This window comes from Phyllobates terribilis, unplaced genomic scaffold (genome assembly GCF_046119375.1).
Source record: "Phyllobates terribilis strain yellow unplaced genomic scaffold, ASM4611937v1 Scaffold_1__5_contigs__length_1240528914, whole genome shotgun sequence".
Classification (NCBI taxonomy): Eukaryota; Metazoa; Chordata; class Amphibia; order Anura; family Dendrobatidae; genus Phyllobates; species Phyllobates terribilis.
This window is the reverse complement of record NW_027362761.1, coordinates 305,595,264-305,621,775: the sequence shown is the minus strand read 5'-3', so window position 1 is coordinate 305,621,775 and position 26,512 is coordinate 305,595,264. Positions and strand designations below refer to the sequence as shown.

At 40.9% G+C, this 26,512-nt stretch overlaps 1 protein-coding gene across 1 annotated transcript; it reads right to left on the bottom strand.

Moving 5' to 3' along the window:
- Nucleotides 1-352: 352 nt before the first annotated feature.
- On the bottom strand, nt 353-26,413 carry ACADS (acyl-CoA dehydrogenase short chain). Its single transcript, XM_073673549.1, has 10 exons — nt 26,256-26,413; nt 26,037-26,185; nt 24,020-24,169; nt 23,408-23,519; nt 16,870-17,021; nt 8,541-8,711; nt 8,334-8,471; nt 8,159-8,254; nt 8,025-8,081; nt 353-1,192 (listed from the first exon to the last, which is right to left on the bottom strand). The coding sequence occupies exons 1-10, from the start codon at nt 26,302-26,304 to the stop codon at nt 1,040-1,042; spliced, it is 1,227 nt and encodes a 408-aa protein (XP_073529650.1). The 5' UTR covers nt 26,305-26,413; the 3' UTR covers nt 353-1,039.
- Nucleotides 26,414-26,512: the final 99 nt, after the last annotated feature.

Below are 26,512 nucleotides of genomic sequence, written 5' to 3'. Positions count from 1 at the left end.
ACTAAGTTGTAATAGGATCTGTCTGTTACTGCCTTATCACTTCTCAAGGAGCTAGTCTCTCCCGTATTACTCTTAAAAGATATATTACAAAGTTTCTTAAATTTGCTTGTACTAATGATTTATGCAAAGTAAGATGAAACTTTGTACAACACTGAAAAATTCTGCCAGGTGTGAACTTAAGGCTTTTTTTTTTCCAGTAATCCAGGTTTGTGACATGTCAAGCCTGAGAATGAAGTTGTTTCTTTGCTTACCATTAGGGGTCCCACCAGTGAGAAACCTCCTTTTCATGCTATAAATGTTATTGGCAAAAACTTTACATTTATGCTCACTTAAAAGGCTGAAAAATCCCACATGCATATGCAATTCCATTTTATTAAAAAGTCAACATTGTTCTCAAAATGTTGAAGTGTGTGGCTAAGAAACAAAATTCAAATTTTAATTTGCTAAAAGAACGTATTTGTCATACATATGGCCCTCCGAAAACTATGGCTACAAGACAGAATGCTTTTGGGTAACCAAACCTATGCTCCATATGTAGCACATAAATAAACAGAGCCAGAATTTGGGGGATATCTGGAGTTTAGACTTAATATTTAAATGCATAACAAAATTTATTTTTTTGTTTGTTTCTGCTCAGGGTGGTCAAATGTACATTTTTATTTTTTTGGAGTTTTTAAACTAAAGTTGGAAGCTGATCCAGAAGAAAGGGGAAGTGTAAAGTCCTTACATTACATTTTCTATTCCTTTTCAATCCACTTCTTGCTTTAGCTAAAAATAACAAAAAAAACACCATTGGATGTTTGCAGCCATTTTAGTCATTGCCTTGTTCTCGCTGATTTGTTTTCCTAAAGTAGTGCAATTAGTATGGTAGGGAGTCTCTGTACAATTCTGGTAATAAAACCTTATAGTATAGCATTTTATATCACTGAATAAGCACGATGATGGATGGCTTTGTTGGAAATATTAAAATTTCAAGAAATTTGGTGGTTGTCCAAGATTTAAGACATTTTGGTAAGTTTTTATTTTCTTCTCTGGTGATTTATTGCTGATATTCTTTAAGCAGTTGGTTGGCGATTACCAGTCTTTGGATCTCACTGGTCCCTTCGTAGATTTCAGTGATTCGTGCATCTCTGTAATGACGTTCAGCAGGCATCTCTGTCACATACCCCATGCCACCAAGAATCTGAATGGCCTGGAAAGATCAATAAATACAAAATCTGAGTTGAGCAGTGAGAAAGTCTGAATAATTTCATGGAAAATGCATGACAATTCAAACTATTTGCTTAAGTTATAAGAAAAATATATTTCATGGTTAAAAAAAGACAGGTTTTTAACTACTTATTAATTTTTTTTAGGCTTAATATTGGAGCATTGATACCATAAGTTATACACTATGTTATGGTTTTCCAGGATCATAATACTGATGGGATATCCTACCTAGACGATGAAAGGGATGTGGCACTCATGTTCTTGCAATGGTAAATTGTTTCATCTAACTGTGCTCTCTAGTACTTGCCTTGCCCTTCCAGACCCAAGAACTTGGTCACTTCCATATGGTTCATATCCTGTGTGCTGATGTATCATTCCATCAGATATTATTATTAGTGGACTCATTCATTGTTATTTGTATGATTGCTGTTCTAATTTTATTTTGGTTCTTTGTAGTATCAGGATTCAAGAAAAGGGGTTGTGGAGATGGTAAGCCAAGGCTCTAACTGACTTCTATATTTCCACACTCGGACTCCTTCATAAAGAGCCAATAATTAGTAGTTTTAGTAGTAACAAATTACTGTAATAAATCGGAAAATGCCTTTAAGAAAAAATGTGACTCAAAACCAATTAAAAAATAGTTTATTGATATTAGTGCACAAAAAGACAAGAGATTTAAAATGAGTCACATGAGTGACGGCATCGCCGAAGGGAAGGACATCACTAGAACTGAAAATTTAAATGCATGATAACTCTAAAAAAAAGATGAAGTGATAAATAGATAAAAGTAAGTGCATGGGTATTCCGGGCAGTAATAAATCCGATAACTGCATGTGCAAAAAATATAAAAAATCTAACCCAGCAAAAAAGTCAGCAGGTGTATAAATCACCACCATTTGGATGTAACAAATTGTGTAAAACATAATGAGCCCAATTAGGTAAAAGTATACACACCCATAATTAATTATGACCCTGTGGATGGAGCCATCCCCGACTCACGTTTCGGTTATACTAGTGTTTCCCAGACTCCAAGCCTCACAGCCCCCAACACATCATGTTTTCAGGATTTCCTTAGTATTGCACTGGTGAGAGAACCTGTGGCAATTGCTGATACCTTGATAATAATTCCATCGCCTGTGCAATACTAAGGAAACCCACGATCTCTTTGGGGCCGTGAGGACTAAAGTCTAAAAAACACCAGGTTATGCCTTTGTCAGGAAATGTAACCGAAATGCACCCTTCACCCCACTGACTATGGTGTGAGGCTGGAGCGAATGCCATCCCAGAAGGAAGATTGATTATGGGTGTGTCTACTTTGTCCTAATTGGGCACATTATTTTTTACATGAGTTGTTACATCCAACATCAGGTTAGTCATTTGTTAAAGGGAACCTGTCAGGTCCCCATGTCCTCCAACCCAGCAGCATTCACATGCATATGACTAAACTCCCTGCCTAGTCAGCCCTGTAAAATGTTACTCAGTTAAATCAATGTTTTAAAAAAGCATTTATAAGGTCTGTTTTTATTATGCTAATTAGAGCTTTGACTAGTCAATAGGGTGTTACTTTCCGCAGAGTAGTCAGCCATCTTTTCATGTTATCATGTACCTGTGGGCGTAATAACATAATTTGCATGAGCCGATATCATCGCCAGCTCCTGCAAATCTCAAGTATCATTTTGGCAGCGTCACTGCGCCTTTGTAGCTGGGTGTACGCTTAAAGGCTTCAGAGGCGCACTGCGCATGATCGGAAGTTCAGAAGATGGCTTTTTTAAACATTGATTTAACTGTATAACACTATACAGTGTTTGTTAGACAGGGAGTTTACTAGTGCATAGGGGAAATCTGCTGAGTTGGAGGCCATGGAGGACCTGACAGGTTCCCTTTAACATTTATACACCTGCTCACTTTTTCACTGAGTGAGGCTGTGTACCCACGATGCGTTTTTCAAGCGTTTACGCTGCGGAATTTCCGCAGCGTAAATGCTTGGGAAACATTCCCCCATGGTCTCCAATGCAATTCCGCACTTTCAATGCCCATGCTGCGTATTTTTCCGCAGCGTTTATGCTGCGCTCAAAAATATGCAGCATGTCCATTAATTTTGCGGACATGCAGCGTAATCGCCGCCATTGACTTGCATTAGAACGCGCCAATTCCGCAAGACTGCATCTGTACTTGCGTAATTGGCGCGTTCTAATGTGCGGATGGTACCTGGGTCTGGAGAAGAGGAGACTCTCATCCAGACCCGGGTACCATAGAACCTGTAAAAAAAAAAAAAAAAAAAGAATTTAAAATAAAAAATAAAGTTTATACTCACCTTCCGATGTCCTCCCGGTGTTTTGTCCACGCCGTCCGGTCTCTTGCAATGCTCGCGCTGTTGTGAAGGACCTGCCATGACGTCACCGAGTCATGTGACCCATCACATGACTCAATGACGTCACCGCAGGTCCTTCACAACAGCGCGAGCATTGCAAGAGACTGGACGCAGCAGAGTTGACACCGGGAAGACACCGGAAGGTGAGTATAATTTTTTTTTTTTTTTACCATTCTTATTCTTTTTTTTTTAACTATTACTTGGTCACACTATATAAATCCATGCAGGTTGCATGGATTTATATAGTGTGACCAACTTGTCAAGCACTTTTCCAAGTGATGCTCAAAATCACTTGGAAAACTGCTTGAAAAAACTCATGCGAAAACGCTGAAAAAACGCATGTAAATCTGCATGCGTTTTTTTCTAACAGAGAGAGGCGAAAACGCTCTGCATCAAATCTGCTACGTGGGCACATAGCCTTAGACTTCAGATGAACTGCATGTGCAAAATATCAGATTGATTTATTGCTGCCTGGCATATACATACATGTACTTTATCAATTCATCTGGCATCTTTTTATTATCATATATTTTATATATTTGTAATCACATAATTGACCTTCCCTTCAGTGAGGCAGTCACTCATTTTTAAATTTCTTGTCTTTTAGTATATTAATATTTTTTTTTAATTGTACTGGATTTGCATGGTTTACCCGTTTTTATTTCCTTGTAGGTTTTTCTTATTTGCGTTGGTCATATACATTATTTTCCATGTATGAGGTAATAACTCTGGAACGCTTCAACGGATCCCACAGATTCTGAGACTGTTTTTTCGTGACATATTTCACAGTTTTCAAACTTTTAATTTTTACGCCCTTAATTCAGAGAGTTATGTCACACAAAATAGTTAACAAATAACATTTCCCCCATGTCTGCTTTACATCAGCACAATTTTTGAAGCAATTTTTTTGTTAGGAAGTTAAGAGTTAAAAGTTGACCAGCGATTTCTCATTTTCCAATAAAATTTACAAAACCTTTTTTGTTAGGGACCACATCACATTTGAAGTGACTGAGGGGTCTATGTGACAGAAAATACCCAAAAGTGACACCATTCTAAAAACTGCACCCTTGAAGGTGCTCCCAACCAAGAGGTTTATTAACCCTTCAGGTGCTTCATAGGAACTGAAGCAATGTGGAAGAAAAAATGAACATTTAACTTTTTTCACAAAAATGTTACTTTACACCCATTTTTTTTTATTTTTACAAGGGTATCAGGAGAAAATGGACCCCAATATTTGTTCTGCAATTTCTCTCGAGTACGCCGATATACATATGTTGAGAAAAGCCACTGTTCGGGCACACGGTAAAGCTCGCAAGGGAAGGAGCGCCATTTGACTTTTTGAATGCAAAATTTACTGGAATCTATAGCGGAAGGAAGACATGTCGCGTTTAGAGAATCCCCTAATGTGCCTAAACAGTAGAAACCCCCACAAGTGACCCCATTTTGTAAACTAGACCCCTCAAGGAACTTATCTTGGATGTCTGGTGAGCTCTTAAACCTCCAGGTGCTTCACAGATGCCTATGAGGTAGAACCAAAAATCACATTTTTCCCTCAAAAATTTTCTTTCAGCCCCAAGTTTTTTATTTTCACAAGGGTAACAGGAGAAAATGGATCCCAAAATTAGTTGTGCAATTTCTCCTGAGTGCGCCTATACCCCATGTGTGGGGGAAAAGTACTTTTGAGGCACAGTGCAAATCTCAGAAGGTAGAAGCGCCATATTGGAGTTCAGAGTCTGCTGGAATGGTTTGAGGGTGCCATGTTACATTGGCAGAGCCCCTGAGGTGCCAGAACAGCAGAACCCCCCCCCCCCCGTAAGTAACATCATTTTACAAACTACACCTCTCAATGAATTCACTGACAGCTGTCAGCATTGAATTGTTAGTGGCTTTACACATAGTGACAGTTCAAAGTCATGACGGGCATAGCACGTCATGACGAGGGAACTGACACCCGCTTATGACATGCTAGGTCCGTTATTGGTCGTAAAGGGGTTAAATACTATTGTCCGACTTGCAGTGTCACTTTGCTATGTTGTCAATTTTGACAATGTAGTAAAATGTTAACATTGCTGTTTTTTGATAATTAGCACCCTTGATTGATTGATAAAACCATAAAATACATTTATGGTATTAACATTTCTGAACAAGTCTAAATTCATGTTAAAGTTAATAATTTGATAAACCAGCATTAATAACAAATGATATACATTTTAAAGCTGGAGTGGGTATATTATTACCAACTCCACCTTGAATTAGCTCCCCCTCCACGAAAGGTGGAGGGGGGGGATGAGTTCTAACACCTATCATGGTGCTTACTCCTTTTGTATGCTTATAATTTTTTTTTCATATATAGTTGCTACCTGTGTACTTTAATAAAAGCAGTTATTATTCGAGGCTGACCTGGATCTTTATACATATTGTTGGTGTCAGGACACAGTCGGGAGATCCTGCCTGATCACGAACCAGCACCCAGCCGTCCTCCAATTGTCAAGACAAGTATGCAATTGGCTGACCATTGATGGATGAGGCCATGACTGCTTTCACTACTAGGCCGGATAGTAGGGAGCTCACAGTGAGAGTGTAGTATGTACACATCCGATTCCAACACATGGATTATATATATTCCGGTACGATCACTGCCAAGCTTCCCAATAACCCACAAAAAAAAAAAAAAAAAGCTCCCACCACCAATCATTTATACAGGCCGATTGGTCACCAGACAGGTAGCATATGACTTCAGGGGTGCGGTTTACAGAGCAAGAGAAACAGAGCTATTACATTTTATATCTTTAATCTGGAAAAGTGGGCATTGTTTACAAAAAATATACAAAGATGTTACGAAATGGGAACAAAACAATACGGTATATACAATCACATTCCATAAAAGGGATAACAAAATAAAAAGTGCTAAACCTGTGTCACGAAAATGGCTCAGAGCTTAGCGGAGGGAAGCACTCAGAGCAACTCCTTAGAGCAACAGACAGAACCACAGAGCACTGCGTCTTTCAGAACTGACAAATGACAAAAACCCAAACTCTGATTTTTATTAGATCAAGATTATGCCCACATTCCTCCCCTTGCTAAGTTCTTATGGAGGCGGGTCATAGGATGTACTAGGTCTTTAAAAGATTGAGATCCACAACTTTCAGGTCCTCTTTGCCCCTGGAGGTCCCAGGCTGGAGATATTGTTGTCATGTTTCCTATTTCACCATTTTACTTTTCTATAGGGTTGAAACATGGCACGGATAGCATCAGCCATCTGACAGATATTAAAGTTGAAGGTGTTAGGTCGGCCTTACAGTGATGTAAGTAGATGAGTCATGTTCACCACTTTGCCGAAAATATATCTTCCTTAAATATTGGATCGATGAAAACCCCAATATTCATCACTGACCACTGGCTCCAGAGGGTCTCAATAAATTCCATTGAATAGAGCAAGCCCCTGCCTCGGGAAATGTAATTATCCACCTCTGAATATACGAATCCTAGACTCGGTGGCTGGCTCTCAGCAGAAAATACACTGTAATTACCTGTTCACTACAGAAGGTCCTACTTCAATGGAGGTATTTTGAATGCACCATTAACATGTCGTACTCTAGGTAGCAATAATATAGTACTATACGTCACTCTGAGACTTGCGGTGCCCGAGTAGAAATCCAGTCCGTAACATAAATAGAAAAAAACTCAGCACTCAGGGGTTGGTTGAGCAGTAGAATAGTGAAAATATTTTATTCATACAATCCAATTGAACAATACATTTGATGTTTCAGTACTAAGTTCCGGACCTTCAGCTATTGCACATGCGACTGTTATCGCGGTCCCTCTGCGCCACACTTCCTGGGAATTCTCCATCTACAGCAATCTGTTGCTTTCTGATGAAGGTCCGAAACATCAATTATATTGTGCAATTGGATTGTCTGAATAAAATATTTTCACTATTCTACTGCTCAACCTCTGAGTGCCGAATTTTTATTTACTTATGGTACTCTAGGTAGCAGCTATGCTGGGTATTGCAGCGTTGTTACATTGAAACATATGCGACAATGATGCAGTACCCATCACAGCCTCCAAACACAGAAAATGCTATGTAAATATTAAAGAGGCTGCAGGACTTGCATTAATAGGCCATCAATATATTTTGATCCCAACATTCCTGTATAAACTGACTGCCTGTATTCTTTGCTCATACATAAGTATACGTATCATTGCTTATTGTGGCTGTATAGGACGGATGGTCTCGGTATTCTATACATGTGCTGGGTGGAGTAGTCACTTAATAAATGCTCTTATGATGTTAGTTAAAAAAAAAATGGATACTTATTTCTATATCCAAATATATCCACAATTTCCACATTACAATCTCTTCCCTTGAGACGGAATATCTGGTGCACGCTCTATCCTCTGGATCTTGTATGTTATGAGCAGCTGAAACCTTTACACATACCTGGTGTGATATCTTTGTAGCAGCCTCAGATGCTGCTAGTTTCGCCATTGCAGCTTCCTAGTAAAATAAAATATGTTATAACAAGGCAGGATAAGCTAGTGTGCTGTACAAACTTCTAGATGGAGGACATTAACCTTGGTAAAAGGCTTCTTGTTATCCTTCAGCATTGCAGCTCTCCAAGTCAGGAGCCTTGCACTTTCCAGTGCTAGAGCCATGTCCGCCAGCTTAAACTGAGAGGTGGAGATAAACAGATGAAAAAAATGGACAGCAACAAAGCTCATACATCAAGTAGCTATTTCGATTCTGTACCTGAATAGCTTGCAACTTGGTAATTGGTGATCCAAATGCAAACCTTTTCTCTGCATAGTCTACAGCACAGTCCAGAGCGGCCTGAGCAATGCCAAGAGCCTGAGCTGCAATGCTAATCCTCCCAGCATCTAAAGTTTGCTGAAAGAAAAGAATAGGTTAGAACAAATATAAAACTTAATAAGTGAATACACAAAGAATACTTTTTACCATAGCAATTTTGAAGCCCATTCCAGTCTGTCCTAGGAGATTCTCACGTGGTATGCGGCAGTCTTCAAAGATCAAATTGGCAGTGGAAGATGCTCGGATTCCCAACTTATCCTCTTTCTTGCCAAGAGAAAGGCCCGGGGTTGGCATTTCAACCAAAAAAGCACTAATACCCTGTAAACGTACAAAATATGTCTAAGACTACATGTATAAGTAAATACCCAAAGTATAAACAGTTCATTAGTGCAGGGTCTCAAACACGCGGCCCCCCCATGACCCTGAGCTCCCAAAGCAATCGCATCCAGCGAGTCAGGGGACCGGATGCCAGTGCTTGTTTTCAGCTGACTGTGCATCAGAGGACGCAAATTCAATTGAATTGTATCACGGCACAGAGACTAGCTCTGTGCAGCACAATATATATACCAGCCACCGTCCAATCAGAAGCCAGGATGGGCACAAGACTAAAAAATGATACCAAGATGAGGGAAATTGCTTCAAGATGGGACCAAGATGGGGACATTACTACAAGAAAGGGAGTACGATGGGTGAAATTACTATAAGATGGGGACAAGGATGGAGACATTGCTACAAGATGGGACCAGGATGGGCACATTACTACAAGAAGGGCATCAAAATGGGGGAAATTACTACAAGATGGGACCAGGATTGGGGAATTATTACAAGAAGGGGAGTAGGATTGGTATATTAGTACAAAAAGGGGACCAGAATGGGGGAAATTACTACAAGTTGGGACAAGGATGAGGGCATTAATAAAAGAAGGAGACTAGGATGAGGCACATGACTACCAACAAGAAGGGGACTAGGATGGGGAACACTACTACAAGATGGGACCAGGAAGGAGACTTTCAAAATAAAACTATTTTGTCACGAAAAATTATGTTTTATGCAAAAATTGAAGCAAAAAACAAAGCTTGTACATAACACACGTGATAACATTAAAAAAAAAAAACAGGCAAAAAATTGTATAATCAAGAAGTTACATAGAACTAAAATTATCATCTTGTCCCGCAAAGAACACCGTATTCTGCCAGGTAAACCCACTCATACTGATGGGAATGATTCTCTGGGAATAGGGATAGGAAAAAATGAATAAAGAAAAGGTTGTTATGCATAGATTCCTAAATACCTTTAATAAGCAAATCACACTTGTTTTATCTATACAGGTAATCAGTATAGTATACAAAAATGGCCACCATATTGTTATAATGAAAGAAACCTGTCCAGAATGTGCATAGGATAGGTGCCTATGTGCATGTGCAGTAGGAAGTTGGGCTCCCAGTCGATATTCTGCTGTAATACTTAATACACCAGGAGTGCTGACGATAACATGAAGCTATACACTGCTGTCCATCAGGCTGCGGTGACCGGGAGATAGCTGGCAGTATGTCCAGGTCACAGCACTGGAGCCTCCTACTGCACATGCTCACAAACATCAGTTCTATTACGGGTATGTGCGTTTTGGACGCAGTTCACCTGTGCTGCATTCTACGATACAAGGACAGTGGATGGGATTTATAGAAATCCCATGCCCACTGTGCTTCTCTTTAAGAAAATACGCTGCGTCCAAAATGCTGCTATTTCTTGATCGTGGGCACATAGAAACCTTTCCTAGACTGTAAGGTTATCAGTCACAAGACAGCAGTCATTTAATGTATTACAGTGATTACCTTCCTAGACAACTAGACAAAAGGAATTATTTGCTTCAAGTGTAACCATTGTTTACAAGTTTATTTCATAAATCAATAGTGTACATGAAAATAAGCAACTGTGTAATATATCGTATGGCTATGTGCCCACAATGCAGAAATGCTCAGGATTTTTTCCTGAGCGTTTCTGCATCTCCCTGGCAGAAAAAAATGCATGCGGATTGTACATGTGGATTATACATGCGGATTGTACATGCGTTTCTCTGCCAGGGACATGCGGATGTGAAGCGTTCTTCACATGCATTTCCGCATGCGGGTTGACAAGCGCTTTCCAAATGATTTTAGCATCACTTGGAAAGTGCTTGACAACTAGGTCACACTATATAAATCCATGCAAATGGCATGAATTTATATAGTGCGACCCGAGAGAATGTAAAAAAATAAAAAAATAAATCTATAAATCTATACTTACCTTCCGATGGCACCCGGTGTCTTGTTTCCCTCAGTCCCGGCTGCCGGCAGCGCTACACTGAAGGACCTGCCGATGTCAGCGTCGCGTGAACCGTCACATGACTATGACGTCAGCGCAGGTCCTTCAGTACATCGCGAACTGTCGGCATGCGAGGAGGAGCGCAGCGCGGGCCGCCAGAAGGTAAGTATATATTTATTTTTTATTTTATTCTTTTTTTTTTTTTTTTTTTTTACAGTTTTCTATTGTACCCAGGTCCGGAGGAGCGTCTCCTCTCCTCTAGACCTGGGTACCATCCGCACATTAGAGCGCATGGAATGCGCATCTACATATACAGTGATGCGTAATCCATGCGATCTAATGCACGTCAATGGCGGCGAAAAATCAGTGCTTCCGCAAAATAATTGGTAGTGCTGCGTTTTTTTCCGCAATGATAATCCGCAGCGGAAATCTCAGCACATGCGGATTATCATTGGGGAACATGGCAGGCCTTCTACCATGCGTTTTTTAAGCATTTCTGCCACTGCGGGAACGCTTAAAAAACGCATCGTGGGCACACAGCCCATCAGAGAAATCTGCTTCTTTCTCTGACAATATTGATCAGTCACTATCAAAATTTTCCATTCTGAGGTAAAATCTGTATTCAATGAAGACCGTCTCTCCCATTACTGAGATAGGAGATGGCAGCTGCTACTGGTGAGATTCTGTGTAGAAAGGAGGAGATAGAGGCAGATCTCCTTCCTCCCATCTACATAGAATCTCACCAGTAGCAGCTGCCATCTCCTATCTCAGTAATGGGAGAGTCTGTCTTCAATGAATACAGATTTTACCTCAGAATGGAAAATTTTGATAGTGACTGATCAATATTGTCAGAGAAAGAAGCAGATTTCTCTGATACGATATATTACACAGTTGCTTATTTTCATGTACACTATTGATTTCTGAAATAAAAATTAAAACAACGGTTACTCTTTAACCCCTTAAGCCCCGAGGGTGGTTTGCACGTTAATGACCAGGCCAATTTTTACAACTCTGACCACTGTCACTTTATGAGGTAATAACTCTGGAACGCTTCAACGGATCCCCCTGATTCTGAGATGTTTTTTTCATGACATATTGTACTTCATGATTGTGGTAAAATTTCTTCTATATCACTTGCGTTTATTTGTGAAAAAAACGGAAATTTGGCAAAAATTTTGCAATTTTCAAAATTTGAATTTTTATGCCTTTAAATTCGAGAGATATGTCACACAAAAGAGTTAATAAATAACATTTCCCACATGTCTACTTTACATCAGCACAATTTTGGAACCCAAATTTTTTTTTGTTAGGGAGCTATAAGGGTTAAAAGTTGACCAGCGATTTCTAATTTTTCCCCCATTTTTTTTAGGGACCACATCACATTTGAAGTCACTTTGAGAGGTCTTTATGACAGAAAATACCCAAAAGTGACACCATTCTAAAAACTGCATCCCTCAAGGTGCTCAAAACCACATTCAAGAACTTTATTAACCCTTCAGGTGCTTCACAGGAATTTTTTGAATGTGGAAGAAAAAAATGAACATTTAACTTTTTTCACAAAAATGTTACTTTAGACCCAATTTTTTTTATTTTCACAGGGGTAACAAGAAAAAATGGACCCCAAAATTTGTTGTGCAATTTCCCCTGGGCACGCAGATACCCAATATGTGAGGAAAAAACACTGTTTGGGCGGGGCTCGGAAGGGAAGGAGCACCATTTGACTTTTTGATTGTAAAATTTGCTTGAATAATTAGCGGACGCCATGTTGTGTTTGGAGAGCCCCTGTGTGCCCAAACATTGGAGCTCCCCACAAGTGACCCCATTTTGGAAACTAGACCCCCCCAAGGCACCTATCTAGATGCATGGTGAGCACTTGGAACCCCCAGGTGCTTCACAAATTGATTCATAAAAATGAAAAAGAGAAAAAAAAAACACTTCTTCATTTTTATGAATCAATTTGTGAAGCACCTGGGGGTTCCAAGTGCTCACTATGCATCTAGATAGGTGCCTTGGGGGGTCTACTTTCCAAAATGGGGTCACTTGTGGGGGAGCTCCAATGTTTGGGCACACAGGGACTCTTCAAATGCAACATGGTATCCGCTAACAAATTGTCGGCTCAAATTGTTAGCGGACACCATGTTGCGTTTGGAGAGCCCGTGATGTGCCTAAACAGTGGAGCTCCCCCACAAGTGACCCCATTTTGGAAACTATACCCCTCAAGGATTTTATTAAGGTGTATAGTGAACATTTTGAACCCAGAGGTACGACACAGAGTTTGTTTACATTAGGTCATCATATTGAATAAGTTGTCATTAGTCTTGAGCGCAAGTGCTCGCTACTTGAGTTTGCATCGGGTATTCAGGTATGCACCATGTACAGCGTGTGCTCGAGTGACATGCTCGAGTCCCTGCTCCGCATGTTTCACGGTTATTAGACACCCAAAAAAAAACATGCAGGGATCGCTCGTGCATGGCAGGCAATCCCTGTAAAGTTTTTTTGGCCGCGAAGCCTATGGGGCAGAGATTCGAGCATGTCACTCAAATACCCACGATACTCAATGCATACCAGAGCACCCGATGCAAACTCAAGTAGCGAGCACTTGCGCTCAACACTAGTCGCCATATTGTCATCTTTTTTTCTTTTGAAAAAAATCCCAACCCTAGCACAACCCTAACCCTAGCACAACCCTAACCCTAGCACAACCCTAACCCCAGCCCAATCCTCACCCAAGAGTTTATTTTTGACGCCGTTCCTCGTGTGGTATAAGTGATTAGACGACTTTATTCTTCGGGTCGATGTGATTACAGCAATACCATAATCATATGGGGTTTTTATGACTGACAGCTGTCACACACTAAAAGACGCATTTTTTGTAAAATCTAGTTTTTGCATCGCCATATTTTGAGAGCTATAATTTTTCCAGATTTTGGCAGACAGTCATGTGACGGCTCGTTTTTTGCGGGATGAGTTGACGTGGTTATTGGTGCCATTTTCAGGCACGTGACATTTTTTGATCGCTTTCTATTCCGATTTTTGGGAGGCAGAATAAACAAAAACCAACAATTCAGGAATTGTGTTTTTTTTTTATTTTGTTCCACGTGTGGTAAAATTGATCAGGTAGCTTTATTCTTCGGGTCAGTACATTTACAGCGGTACCACATTTATATCGGTTTTCTATGTTTTGCACTTTTACATAATAAAAGCAATTTTATAGAAAAAAATATTTTTTAGCATAGCTTTATTCTGAGAGCTATAACTTTTATTTTTCGGCTGATGGAGCTGTATGTTGGCTTGTTTTTTGCGGGACGAGATGACGTTTTCAGCGGTACCATTCTTATTTATATTTGTCTTTTTGATCGCGTGTTATTCCATTTTTTGTTTGGCGGTATGGTGATAAAGCATTGTTTTTTGCTTCGTTTTTTTTTTTTTTTTTTACCGTGTTCACTGAAGGGTTTAACTAGTGGGACAGTTTTATAGGTCAGGTTGTTCCGGACGCGGCGATACCAAATATGTGTACTTTTATTGTTTATTTTTTATAATAATATTTATTGATGGGTACATTATATTTTTATTTTTGGTGGATTATTTTTTTTTTTTTTCCACTTTCTGGGTGTTTTTACACTTTTTTACTCTGTCCCACTCTGAGACTTTCATTTTTTTTTCTATGATCGCCTGCATGGCACAGGAATGCAGCACCATCCCTGTGTCATGCAGGCTGTCAGCGCTGGACGGGGAGAAGATTGTTTGGAGATGCACTGCGCATGTCCAAACAATCTTCCTGCTGCCTGGTGATCCGGATGTTGTCATAACGACATTGGGTCGTCATGGCAACACCCGGGAAGCCTTTGCAGACAGCGCTGGAAGCCGGAAGAGGAGGTGAGTATCTGCGATCACCTCCCCTTGCCCCCGCAATGCTGCGATCGACTTCGATCGCAGCATCGCGGGGGTTAATGTGCTGGGAGCGGTGCAGGGCCGCTCCCTGCACATTGTCACAGCTGACACCCGATACTATCAGCTGACACCCGGCGTCGATCGCGCCCGCACATCCTGTGTGCGGGCGCGATCGCCATGACGTACTAATACGGGTCTGGTTCTTAAGTCCCAGGGCACAGACGCGTATTAGTACGTCAGATGTTGTTAAGTGGTTAACCCCTTTACCCCCGAGGGTGGTTTGCACGTTAATGACCAGGCCAATTTTTACAATTCTGACCACTGTCACTTTATGAGGTAATTACTCTGGAACGCTTCAGCGGATCCCACTGATTCTGAGATTATTTTTTCATGACATATTGTACTTCATGATAGTGGTAAAATTTCTTCGATATCACTTGCGTTTATTGGTGAAAAAAATGCAAATTTGGCGAAAATTTCGCAATTTTCATGCCCTTAAATCAGAGAGTTATGTCACACAAAAAAGTTGATAACATTTCCCACGTCTACTTTACAGCAGCACAATTTTGGAACCAACATTTTTTTTTTGTTAGGAAGTTGTAAGGGTTAAAAGTTGACCAGTGATTTCTAATTTTTCCAACAAAATTTACAAAACCTCTTTTTTTTTTTTTTTCTTTAGGGACCACATCACATTTGAAGTGACTTTGAGGGGCCTTTATGACAGAAAATACCCAAAAAGTGACACCATTCTAAAAACTGCACCCCTCAAGGTGCTCAAAACCACATTCAGGAAGTTTATTAAACCTTCAGGTGCTTTACAGGAGTTTTTGAAATGTGGAAGGAAAAAATGAACATTTTTTTTTTTTCACAAAAATGTTACTTTAGACCCTTTTTTTTTTCATTTTCGCAATGGTAACAGGAAAAAATGGACCCTAAAATTTGTTTTGCAGTTTCTCCTGAGCATGCAGATACCCCATATGTGGGGAAAAACCACTGTTTGGGTGCATGGCCGGGTTTGGAAGGGAAGGAGTGCGATTTGACTTTGTGAATATAAAATTTGCTTGATTAAATAGCGGACGCCATGTTGCGTTTTGGGAGCCCCTGATGTGCCTAAACAGGGGAAACCCCCCACAAGTGACCCCCATTTTGGAAACTACACCCCTCAAGGATTTTATCAAGGGGTATAGTGAACATTGTGAAACCAGAAGTACGTCCCAGAATTTGATAACACTAGGTCACCATATTGAATAAGTTGTCATTAGTCTTGAGAGCAAGTGCTCGCTTACTTGAGTTTGTATCGGGTACTCTGGTATGCACCATGTATCACGGGTGCTCAAGTGACATGCTCGAGTCCCCACCCGCATGTTTCACGGTTATTAGACACCCAAAGAAAAGCATGCGGGGATCGATCGTACATGGCAGGCAATCCCCGCAAGTTTTTTTTTGGCTGTATAACAGCTGCAAAACATATGGGGCGGAGACTCGAGCATGTCACTCACTTGTACTCAACACTAGTCACCATATCGTTGTCATTTTTTTTCTTTACTTTTGAAAAAATCCAAACCCTAGCCCAAGCCCAATCCCAATCCTAACCCAACCCTACCCCATCCCTAGCCCAAACCCCGACCCTAGTTTTTGCATCGCCATATTTTGAGAGCTATAAATTTTCATGTAAATTTTTCATGTTCAGAGTCATGTAAGGGCTTGTTTTTTTGCGTGACAAGTTGACGTTTTTATTGGTACCATTTTCGGGCACGTGACATTTTTTGATCGCTTTCGATTCTGATTTTTTGGGAGCCAGTGCATACTCTGTGCATACCCGAGCACCCGATGCAAACTCAAGTAGCGAGCACTCAACACTAGTCGCCATATCGTTGTCATTTTTTTTTTCTTTACTTTTGAAAAAATCCAAACCCTACCCCCAACCCTACCTTCAACCCTAGCCCCAGCCCCAACTCTAGCCCTAACCCCAACCCAAGCCCTAACCCAGCCCTACCCCTAGAACAGAGATTTATAGGACATTTCATAACTTTCCCAAATTCTTATGAAAACTTACAGCACATCCTCCATTATACTACTGTACCAATTTATTACTGTTGGCGAGTCGGATTTTTATGGGTGTTTCTTTTTAGTAAAGCTACATCTGTACTCAATATACAATATATTTTTGCTAATTTTGTCAGAAGTAATATCAACCTAATGCCTCGCAATCAAGCAAAACATTACAATAGAAGGTGTAATATCAGTATAACACAAGTCTTATTATTTTATACAGGGCACTCACCTTGTGTTTCATGGACTTATCTGTTGTAGCAAAAACAACAACTGCAGAGGCATCCCATGCATTCGTAATCCAGGATTTTGTTCCATTCAGAACCCACTCATCCCCAACCAGCCTGGCAACTGTACTTGCAGCCCCTGCATCACTGCCATTACCTAAAAATGACAAGAACAGTATTTTAGCTCCAAAGCACAATGCCGATTGTTAATCAATTGGTACTCTCTCGTGTTTGCATGTATACCTTTATGTTATACCTTATGTATTCAGTTGCTTAGGTTATATTTTTATGCCAGTGTAATGCTCATGTTTCACCACGGTTGATGTGCAGGTAAATATTACCCATAGCTCCTTGGTATTGGTAGCAGTATGGCCTTAATAGAGGTGATAACTTAGTTCAGAAGTATTTGTGCAGTGACAACATTTTCATGATTTAGCCCCTGTACACCAACCAGTACAATGGATTCAAATCATCAAGATGTGGTATTTCCAATCCATTCACTAATTTATTGGAAAAACTGTACAGACAGAGGAAGTTTATTTCATATTCTGTGAGACTGTCCCCTTATCCAATACACAAGGACAAACATCTCTCTCTGCTCAGACCTCATGTAAGTACCACTAACTCCTAATCCAGCAGTGGCGTTACTCTTGTTTGGTATACTTGCCGCCTCCAAACTCTAGATATATTGTCTACTAATGAATTATGGCTCAAAAATAATAGCCATAACTAGACATTGGAAAAACAACTACTAAAACCCCCTACAGCTTTGGAGATAATGTCAATACTTCAGTTAAAGGAGAAAGAATGCTTGCATTAAAAAATAAGAAATTCCAACTCTTTGGAGGGTTTGCAGCACTATATTCTACTGAAAGGACATAATCCCCATTTTTTTTTTTAAATTCGTTTATTAAAAAGCAATAATAATAAAAAAAAAAGTACACGTTTTGTATATAACCAATATAACGTATACACACGCATCATAATAATTATAAGAAAACAGCAAGTTTGTATAAACTTCAATTCCACAAATCCATATTCTTTCGCGAGGCTTATGGAACAATTGAGGAGTAATTAAAAGACTCATTATACAGATTTATATATGTTTGGTTAAACATAACTCAGAATGATACAATACATCCAACCAGGGCTGTGGAGTCAGTAAGCCAAGCCTGCGACCCCTCAATTTCCCTTACACCGACTCAGACTCCACGACTCCGAAATATATTGCTTATATTTAAGTGAAAAATTTATGATACAATAACCAAGATATATAGATAGAGGGATGGATAGCTAGATAGAGGGATGGGTAGCTAGATAGAGGGATGGATAGCTAGATAGAGGGATGGATAGCTAGATAGAGGGATGGATAGCTAGATAGAGGGATGGATAGCTAGATAGAGGGATGGATAGCTAGATAGAGGGATGGATAGAGTGTGATAGACAGATGACAGCTAAAGACAGCAAATAGTACATCGCACATATAGTTCACACACATTGTACAGAGAGCAGCACATAATAATCACCTACAATGTTAGCATTAGTTACCTTCCTGTGACAGAGATGAGCAGTAGTGCTTTCACTTTCTCCAACTCGGGGCCCAGGAATCGGATCCTGTGCAGGGCAGGCACCCCTCCCCCTCCTCTCTCTGGTGAAGACGGCAGAAGACAGGACAGAGGAGGGGAGATTGCCCCCTGCAGTCTGGAGCCAGTGCAGGACGGGAGCACTGCAGCATACAAGTGAGTTTTGATAGGTGCGTCCCCCTGCTTCTGGGGGACGCACCCCTGCTTCTGGGGGAGGGGGGGGGGGGGGGGCAGCTCCCCCCCTGCCCCTCGCTGGCTACGGCCATGATTCACACACGGCGTTTTTGCGGATCCGTTTTTTGCAGTAAAATGCAGTGTCTCTGGGCATCCCAGCAAAGTCAATGGGTTTCAAGATATGACATTCAGACACATCGTTTTGTGAGGATCCGTTTTTGGGCTCAAAAACAGATCCTCACAAAGGATGAGCATGTCAGTTTGTTCGGCGTTTTTCTAATCTACTTTTGCTATTGAAAACATTATCTATGAGCTCAAACACCTTTCAGGTGATGCAGTTTTTTAAAAAGCTGATCTGCTTTTGCAGCTGAAAAACGTATCCTCAAAAAACGCAGCAAAAAAGCTGTGTGTGAATGTAGCCTTAGATCAGGAATAGAACAGCCATTTATAGGACATTTCATAACTTTCCCAAATTCCTATGAAAAAATATTCCCCACAAGCTGCATTGATCTACTGCATCCAATTTATTATATATTTTAGGAGTTGGAGTCGGTCCATTTTATACCAACTCTGACTCCACAGCCCTGCATCCAACATAACTATCATATTCTTAAAGAACGGAAAAACTAAGACTACCCTGCTGCCAAGAGCGATTTTGACATTGTTAATAAAATTATGATACTATCAAGTGTGAGTCAATGTATTCTTTACTACAGCTATTATAATGGTACCGGACCATTATCAATGTGTTGCTATAGTAAGGTGAGATGAGTTCCACACATCCCAAATCTTATTGAATTTCCCCAAGCAGCCTCTATTCTGATAGATTGTCTGCTCGTAAGGTATAATTGAGTTTACCAGCTATATCCAAGCTTGAAGAGATGGATGTAAATTACCCATCTAGCGTAGGGCCAATATTTTCCTAGCTAAGAAAAACGTCTCCCACAGGAAAATTTTAACATGATATCACCATATCTCTTCATCTAGAACACCAAATAAGCATACTAATGGATTAAGAGGAACAGGAGTTAAAGTTTGGGCACAAATAAGTCTTCAAAATGGACAATGAGCCCAAGAATACTTCCAAGTTTAGACTTATTAAACATGTATGATATAAGATTGCTGTGGCCCCTACTGATCTTAAAAACAAAAGGAGCAGAAGAGATCAGCCACTGGTCTCCAATTACACAAATACTGAAGAAAGACTCCATACAAAGTATCGAAAGACAACAGCAGCAAAGTAAGCGATTTTGCTCTTTCCTTTCAGCAATCGACAGGGTCTTTGCACCTGGATCCCCAACTTCTGACTAGTCCCTACAGTCAAAAGTCTTTGTTTTTTTAAACTGTGGTTACCTTGTACATGAACCTGAGCCCTCTTAGCTTTCCTCCATTTCGACTTTTTAAGAAAATCAGTCAAACAGGTGTTGAAAACTTACAATAATGCTTGAAAATTTGTGAACACTTCAGAATTTTCCATATTTCTGCATAAGTTTGACCTAAAACTACATCAGATTTTCACACAAGTCCTTAAAGCAGATAAAAGAAGACCAAATGAAACAACAGTCAAAAATATTAGGCTGACTTTTTTATTGAGGAAAATTATACAATATCATGTCTTTCAGTGACAAGGGGAAGAAGGTGGACCCAGGGAACTATAGGCCGGTGAGTCTGACTTCTATACCAGGAAAGATCTTTGAACAAATTATTAAACATCATGTATGTAAGTACCTGGATAAGAATGAAGTGATTAACCAGAGTCAGCATGGGTTTGTAACTAACAAGTCATGTCAGACTAACTTAATTTCCTTCTATGACAGAATCACTGACTGGGTGGATCAGGGAAATGCTGTAGATATAGTATATCTTGACTTCAGCAAAGCATTTGACAAAGTATCTCACACCATCCTTATTGAAAAAATGACCAAGTATGCAACGGACCAGGCAACTGTTAGGTGGATTCATAACTGGCTTAGTGATCGGACTCAAAGGGTGGTTGTAAATGGCTTCACATCCAGCTGGATGAATGTCTCAAGTGGGATACCACAGGGCTCTGTCCTGGGACCTGTATTGTTCAACATCTTCATCAATGATTTAGATGAAGGAATTGAGGGTAAACTGATTAAATTTGCTGATGACACAAAGCTAGGAGGGATATCTAATACTAGAGAAGAGAGAGAGAGGATTCAAAAAGACCTAAATAAACTGGAGCAGTGGGCAGCAACCAACAGAATGGTTTTTAACAGGGAAAAATGCAAAGTACTACATCTGGGCAATAAAAATGAAAAAAGCATATACAGAATGGGAGGAATAGAGCTAAGCAACAGTACATGTGAAAAAGACTTAGGTATACTAATAGATCATAGACTGAACATGAGTCAACAGTGTGATGCAGCAGCAAAAAAGGCAAATACAATTCTGGGATGTATTAACAGAAGCATACAGTCTAGATCACGTGAAGTCATTATCGGTCTTTACTCCTCTTTGGTCAGACCTCATCTGGAATACTGTGTACAGTTTTGGGCACCACATTTTAAAAAAGACATAGACAAACTGGAACAAGTTCAGAGAAGAGCGACCAGAATGGTGACTGGTCTGCAAACCATGTCCTATGAGGAACGGTTGCAGGATTTGGGAATGTTTAGCTTGCAAAAAAGAAGACTGAGAGGAGACTTAATAGCTGTCTACAAATATGTCAAGGGCTGTCACATTGTAGAAGGATCATCTTTATTCTCATTTGCACAGGGAAAGACTAGAAGCAACGGGATGAAACTAAATGGGAGGAGACACAGATTAGATATTAGAAAAAACTTTTTGACAGTTAGGGTGATTAATGAGTGGAACAGGCTGCCACGAGAGGTGGTGAGTTCCCCTTCAATGGACGTCTTCAAACAGAGGCTGGACAGACATCTGTCTGAGATGATTTAGTGAATCCTGCTTTGAGCAGGGGGTTGGACCAGATGACCCAGGAGGTCCCTTCCAACTCTACCATTCTATGATTCTATGAACAGTATGAGAGCCTTTTTAGGATTAGTAGATAATTTCAAGGTGAAATTAAAAGTCTGATGTCTTAAATCAATGGGATGACATTTAGGGGTAACTGGGTGGCCTGATTTTATTTAAAAATTTAAAGAACAGGGATCTATCAAAGTTTGGTCTTCACAACACTTTGTGGAAGTACATCACGGCACAAACAAAGGAGATTTATGAGACCTTCGGAAGAGATGTTCACACTCATTGAGCTGGAAATGGTTACAAAATCTCTAAACAGTTTGGACTCCACCAATACACAGTCAGACAGATTGTGTACAAATGGATGAAATTCAAGACCATTATTAACACTTAAAGAGTGTTTGACATACCAAGAGCACTCCAATAGAAAGGTTTATAATAGACTACGAGGTCATAAAGGAACCCAAGGCAGCCTCTAAGCATCTAAAGGCCTTGTTCAGATTTGCTGAAGTTACGCTATGTGCCCACGTAGCAGATTTGATGCAGAGCGTTTTTGCCTCTCTCTGGCAGAAAAAAACGCATGCAGATTTACATGTTTATTTTTAACTTTTTTATTTCTTTTTTTCACCGCGTGGTAGCCGGGATGAAGAGGAGTTGTAGTCTCATCTTCATCCCGGGTACCACACGCACCGAGATTACGCTGCAAATTCGCGGCCATTGAATTTAATTGAAACGCAGCAAATCAACATATACCTTCGGGTTTGCTGCGTTTCAGTGTTCCTCAATGGCGCGCAAATTAGCGCATCATGTGCACAGCACATCTGAATTCACATTGCTTTGCATGGCAGACTGTTTTACAAGCGTTTTCGCAGCCGTAAAAAAGCCGCAAAAACGCTACGTGGGCACTTAACCTTAATGTTCATGAATCCAACATCAGGAGGACACTGAACAACAATTGTGTGCATAACTGGGCTGCAAGGAATAAGCCACTGATCTAAAGTTCACACAGATAAGCCAGAAGGTTGTTGAAACAATGTTTTGTGGACAAATGAGACCAAAATAGAGATATTTGGTTTAAATGACATGTGTTATGTTGGGAGAAATAATAACATTGCATTACAGCAAACAAACCTCTTACCATCTGTGAAACACGACGGTGACAGTATCATGGTTTGGGCATGTTTTGCTGCATCTAGGCCAGGACAACTTGCCATCATTGATGACACAATGAATTATGAATTTTATCAACAAATTCTAAAGGAAAATGTCAGGACATCTGTTTTTGAAGTGAATCTCAAAAAAACGTGGGTCATGCAGCAAGACAACAACCTAAAGCACACAAGTCAGTCCACAAAAGATGATTAAAGAAGAATATAGTAAAAGTTTTAGAATGGGCAAATCAAAGTCCAGACCTTAAAACTGTACAAATTTGGTGGAAGGACCTGAAGCGAGCAGTCCATAGGAGAAAAGCCACCAAAATAACAGTTGTTTAGCCAAAATTCCTCCAAGCCAATGTGCAGGAGACTAATCAACATTTATCTGAAACGTTTATATGCAGTTACTGCTGTGCAAGGAGGCAACACCAGATACTGAAAACAAAGGTTCACATACTTTTGCCACTCACAGACATGTGATATTGGATCATATTCCTTAATAAGAAAAATAAAAAGTCTAATATTTTTTCTACATTTGTTTGATTTGGTGGTTCTCTATTTACTTTTTAGGACTTTTGTGAAAATCTGATGTAGTTTGAGCTCAACTGTATACAGAAATATGGAAATCTCTGAAGGGTTCCCAAAATTTCAAGCACAGCCTTATTCATAAGCACTTTACAAACCTGGTTCACTTAGTGCAAAGCAGCCGATCTTGTCCCCGCTACAAAATGGAGTAAGCCACTTCTTTTTCTGCTCTTCAGAGCAGTTTTTGAAGATTGGACCTAAATAAAGGGACTACAAAAAGCTACAGATGATAAATATATTACGACTAGGTAGCACTGTTTCACAAACATGGAGCACATTGAATAAAGCAAAACACCCATCAGTCAGAGTAGATTGTCATGTGGGTGTTTTGTCTGTAAAACCAAATATGTAGTTAAAAAAAAATAATAAAGTCGCAAATTTTGGTCCATGACATGTACACAATAATTTGTACATTTTCTCCACCGCTCACACACGCCACACTCTAATAAGTGGATGGAGCTTAGTGTCAGGAGCTGTCATACACAGCCCAACGAGTGTAGAACTTCCCCAGCCTGGGGCTGGCACAGATCTGTTTTTTTCTGGCACACACAACAAGCGATCTGCCCCATTTATTAAAAGGCTCAGGCTCTTAATAAATCAGATGCATTCTACACCAGAGTGCTATTTATTAGGACTGGTCTGAATAAATCTCCCCCATTATCTCCTATTTACTGGCACAAAGTCCGCACTGTAAAATCTTTCTATCTCACATTGTTGACACTCATGACGACTCCGGTGGATGCACAGCCACGACTTATTTCTTCTTCTGCAATAGAATAAGCCAAGCAGTCAAGTCCAGCTCCACCTAGATCTTCTGGGACCTCCACTGACAGTAATCCCATCTGTCCCATCTTCTGAACCTGCAGAGAGAATTTCAATGTACCAAAAATTAAACACATCACTAGTCCATGCAAGCCCTTGGTTATTGCTGCCTCTAGGAGCGTTGGAGAACAATGTGGCAGCCACTACAATTCCAACAGAGGTTTCAACCATCATTCATTATCTTATGCAATAATATGAATATGCAAAGGATTATCCTGCATCTCTCAGACTTAACAGGTCTTTTGCACAGGTCCTATTGTAGTTTATAAGACCGATACTTACAGCAAAGTACATAAGGCCTGATGGATATCTGTCAACTGGCTGTCACTTCCCGATGCAGAAGCGAGAGGTGCTGGATAACCCCATTCAGCCGGCAGCCTCCTGATTTTTCCCCAAAGGCAGATATTGGCATATATGAGGACTGGACATATTGGATTTGAACTTTCCAAATCCCTAGTCCTCCCAGGAGAAGAATTTCTACCAGGAGGCGGGCATACTTGGCCAAGCTGAGCGATCGCAGACATTGGGGAGTTGAGAGACAGTTACCAGCGGCACAACTTTTAGGATATGTCCCCAAGGGACTAAAGAATCAAATGTGCCTGGAACTACAAGCAATTCAGTGCGAAAGCACAACTAATTCCACATATTCTGTGTATTTTTCATGGAAATCAACCCCTCCCCCACTGCTATTTACATGCAATACTGCACCACTCTGAAATAAACCCAGTTTGCGCCAACTAAAGATAGTTTGTTTGGGGAGGACAAGTTCTCATGTTTTCTCATTTTGGCAGAAAAACTCTCTATTTCCAATATATGAGTTCAGGTAGCTCTTATAGGGTAGTTACAGAAGTAAGCTAAATTCTAGATTCACTCTAGATCCACAGGGAATCCACCTGAGCTACAGAAGTAAGCTAAATCCTAGATTCACACTAGATCCACAGGGAATCCACCTGAGCTACAGAAGTAAGCTAAATCCTAGACTCACACTAGATCCACAGGGAATCCACCCGAGCTACAGAAGTAAGCTAAATCCTAGACTCACACTAGATCCACAGGGAATCCACCTGAGCTACAGAAGTAAGCTAAATCCTAGATTCACACTAGATCCACAGGGAATCCACCTGAGCTACAGAAGTAAGCCAAATCCTAGATTCACTCTAGATCCACAGGGAATCCGCCTCAGCTACTGAAGTGAGCCTAGGATTTAGCTTACTCTAGATCCACAGGGAATCCGCCTGAGCTACTGAAGTAAGCTAAATCCTAGGCTCACTCTAGATCCACAGGGAATCCGCCTGAGCTGCAGAAGAAAGCCAAATCCTAGATTCACTCTAGATCCACAGGGAATCCGCCTGAGCTGCAGAAGAAAGCCAAATCCTAGATTCACTCTAGATCCACAGGGAATCCGCCTGAGCTACAGAAGTAAGCTAAATCCTAGATTCACTCTAGATCCACAGGGAATCCGCCTGAGCTACAGAAGTAAGCTAAATCCTAGATTCACTCTAGATCCACAGGGAATCCACCAGCACCACATAAAAAAAAATAATAAATAAAAGTTCTAGATCTACATTAGATCCACAAGGAATCAGCCTGGGCTACACAAGAAAGTGAAGTCCTAGAGTTACACCAGATCAGCAAGGAAAGTGAAGTCCCAGATCGCCACCATCTCCCCTCAGCAGCGATGCCTACATATGTAATGTGCTGACAGGTTAACAGGCTGGTAAAGGAATTTACAGAAATGGGCAGAGCTTGGAATGGTGCTGGCATGTCCACGCTGGCACTTGTAGTTCTACCGCCGCTAAGAAGTGTGAGGAGGACAGGTGATTGGTGGAAACTACCCAGAAGCCAGTGCTCAGGACGCAGCGGTCAGTGGGTGAAAGGGCAGCAGCAGCCCCGCATTGCAGTCACCTGTTCCCTCGGGTACCGGTGCTCTCGGTCCAGCTGGGCAGCTATGGGCTGGAGCTCCTTCTCGGCGAATTCCCTGCATGTGTCCCGCAGCATGCGGTGAGTGTCCGGCAGCTCCGCAGTCTGGTATACGGTGTGCAAGCCCCGGGGAGCTGTGGGGAAACAGAGGTCAGCGGGCGGCCAGAGGACACAGCGGGGTCACTTCTCCCAGTCTCCGCTCACCAGTGTGCGGCCGCCATGCTCTGCACAACACTGAAATCCCACGTAACATGTTTGCCCGGCTCTCCCTGCAAAGCGTCTGCACCAGCCGTACCCAGGCTCCGCCCCTCCTCCACCGACGTCCCACAAGGCTCCTCCCACCCACACGTAGCGTAACCCAATCACGTGATGCATATAACCACATTCCGGGAGACTCGACTTCTGGGCACTCGGTTGCTCAGGTCTGGTCACTTTAATAAACTTAAAACTCATTTTAGTTT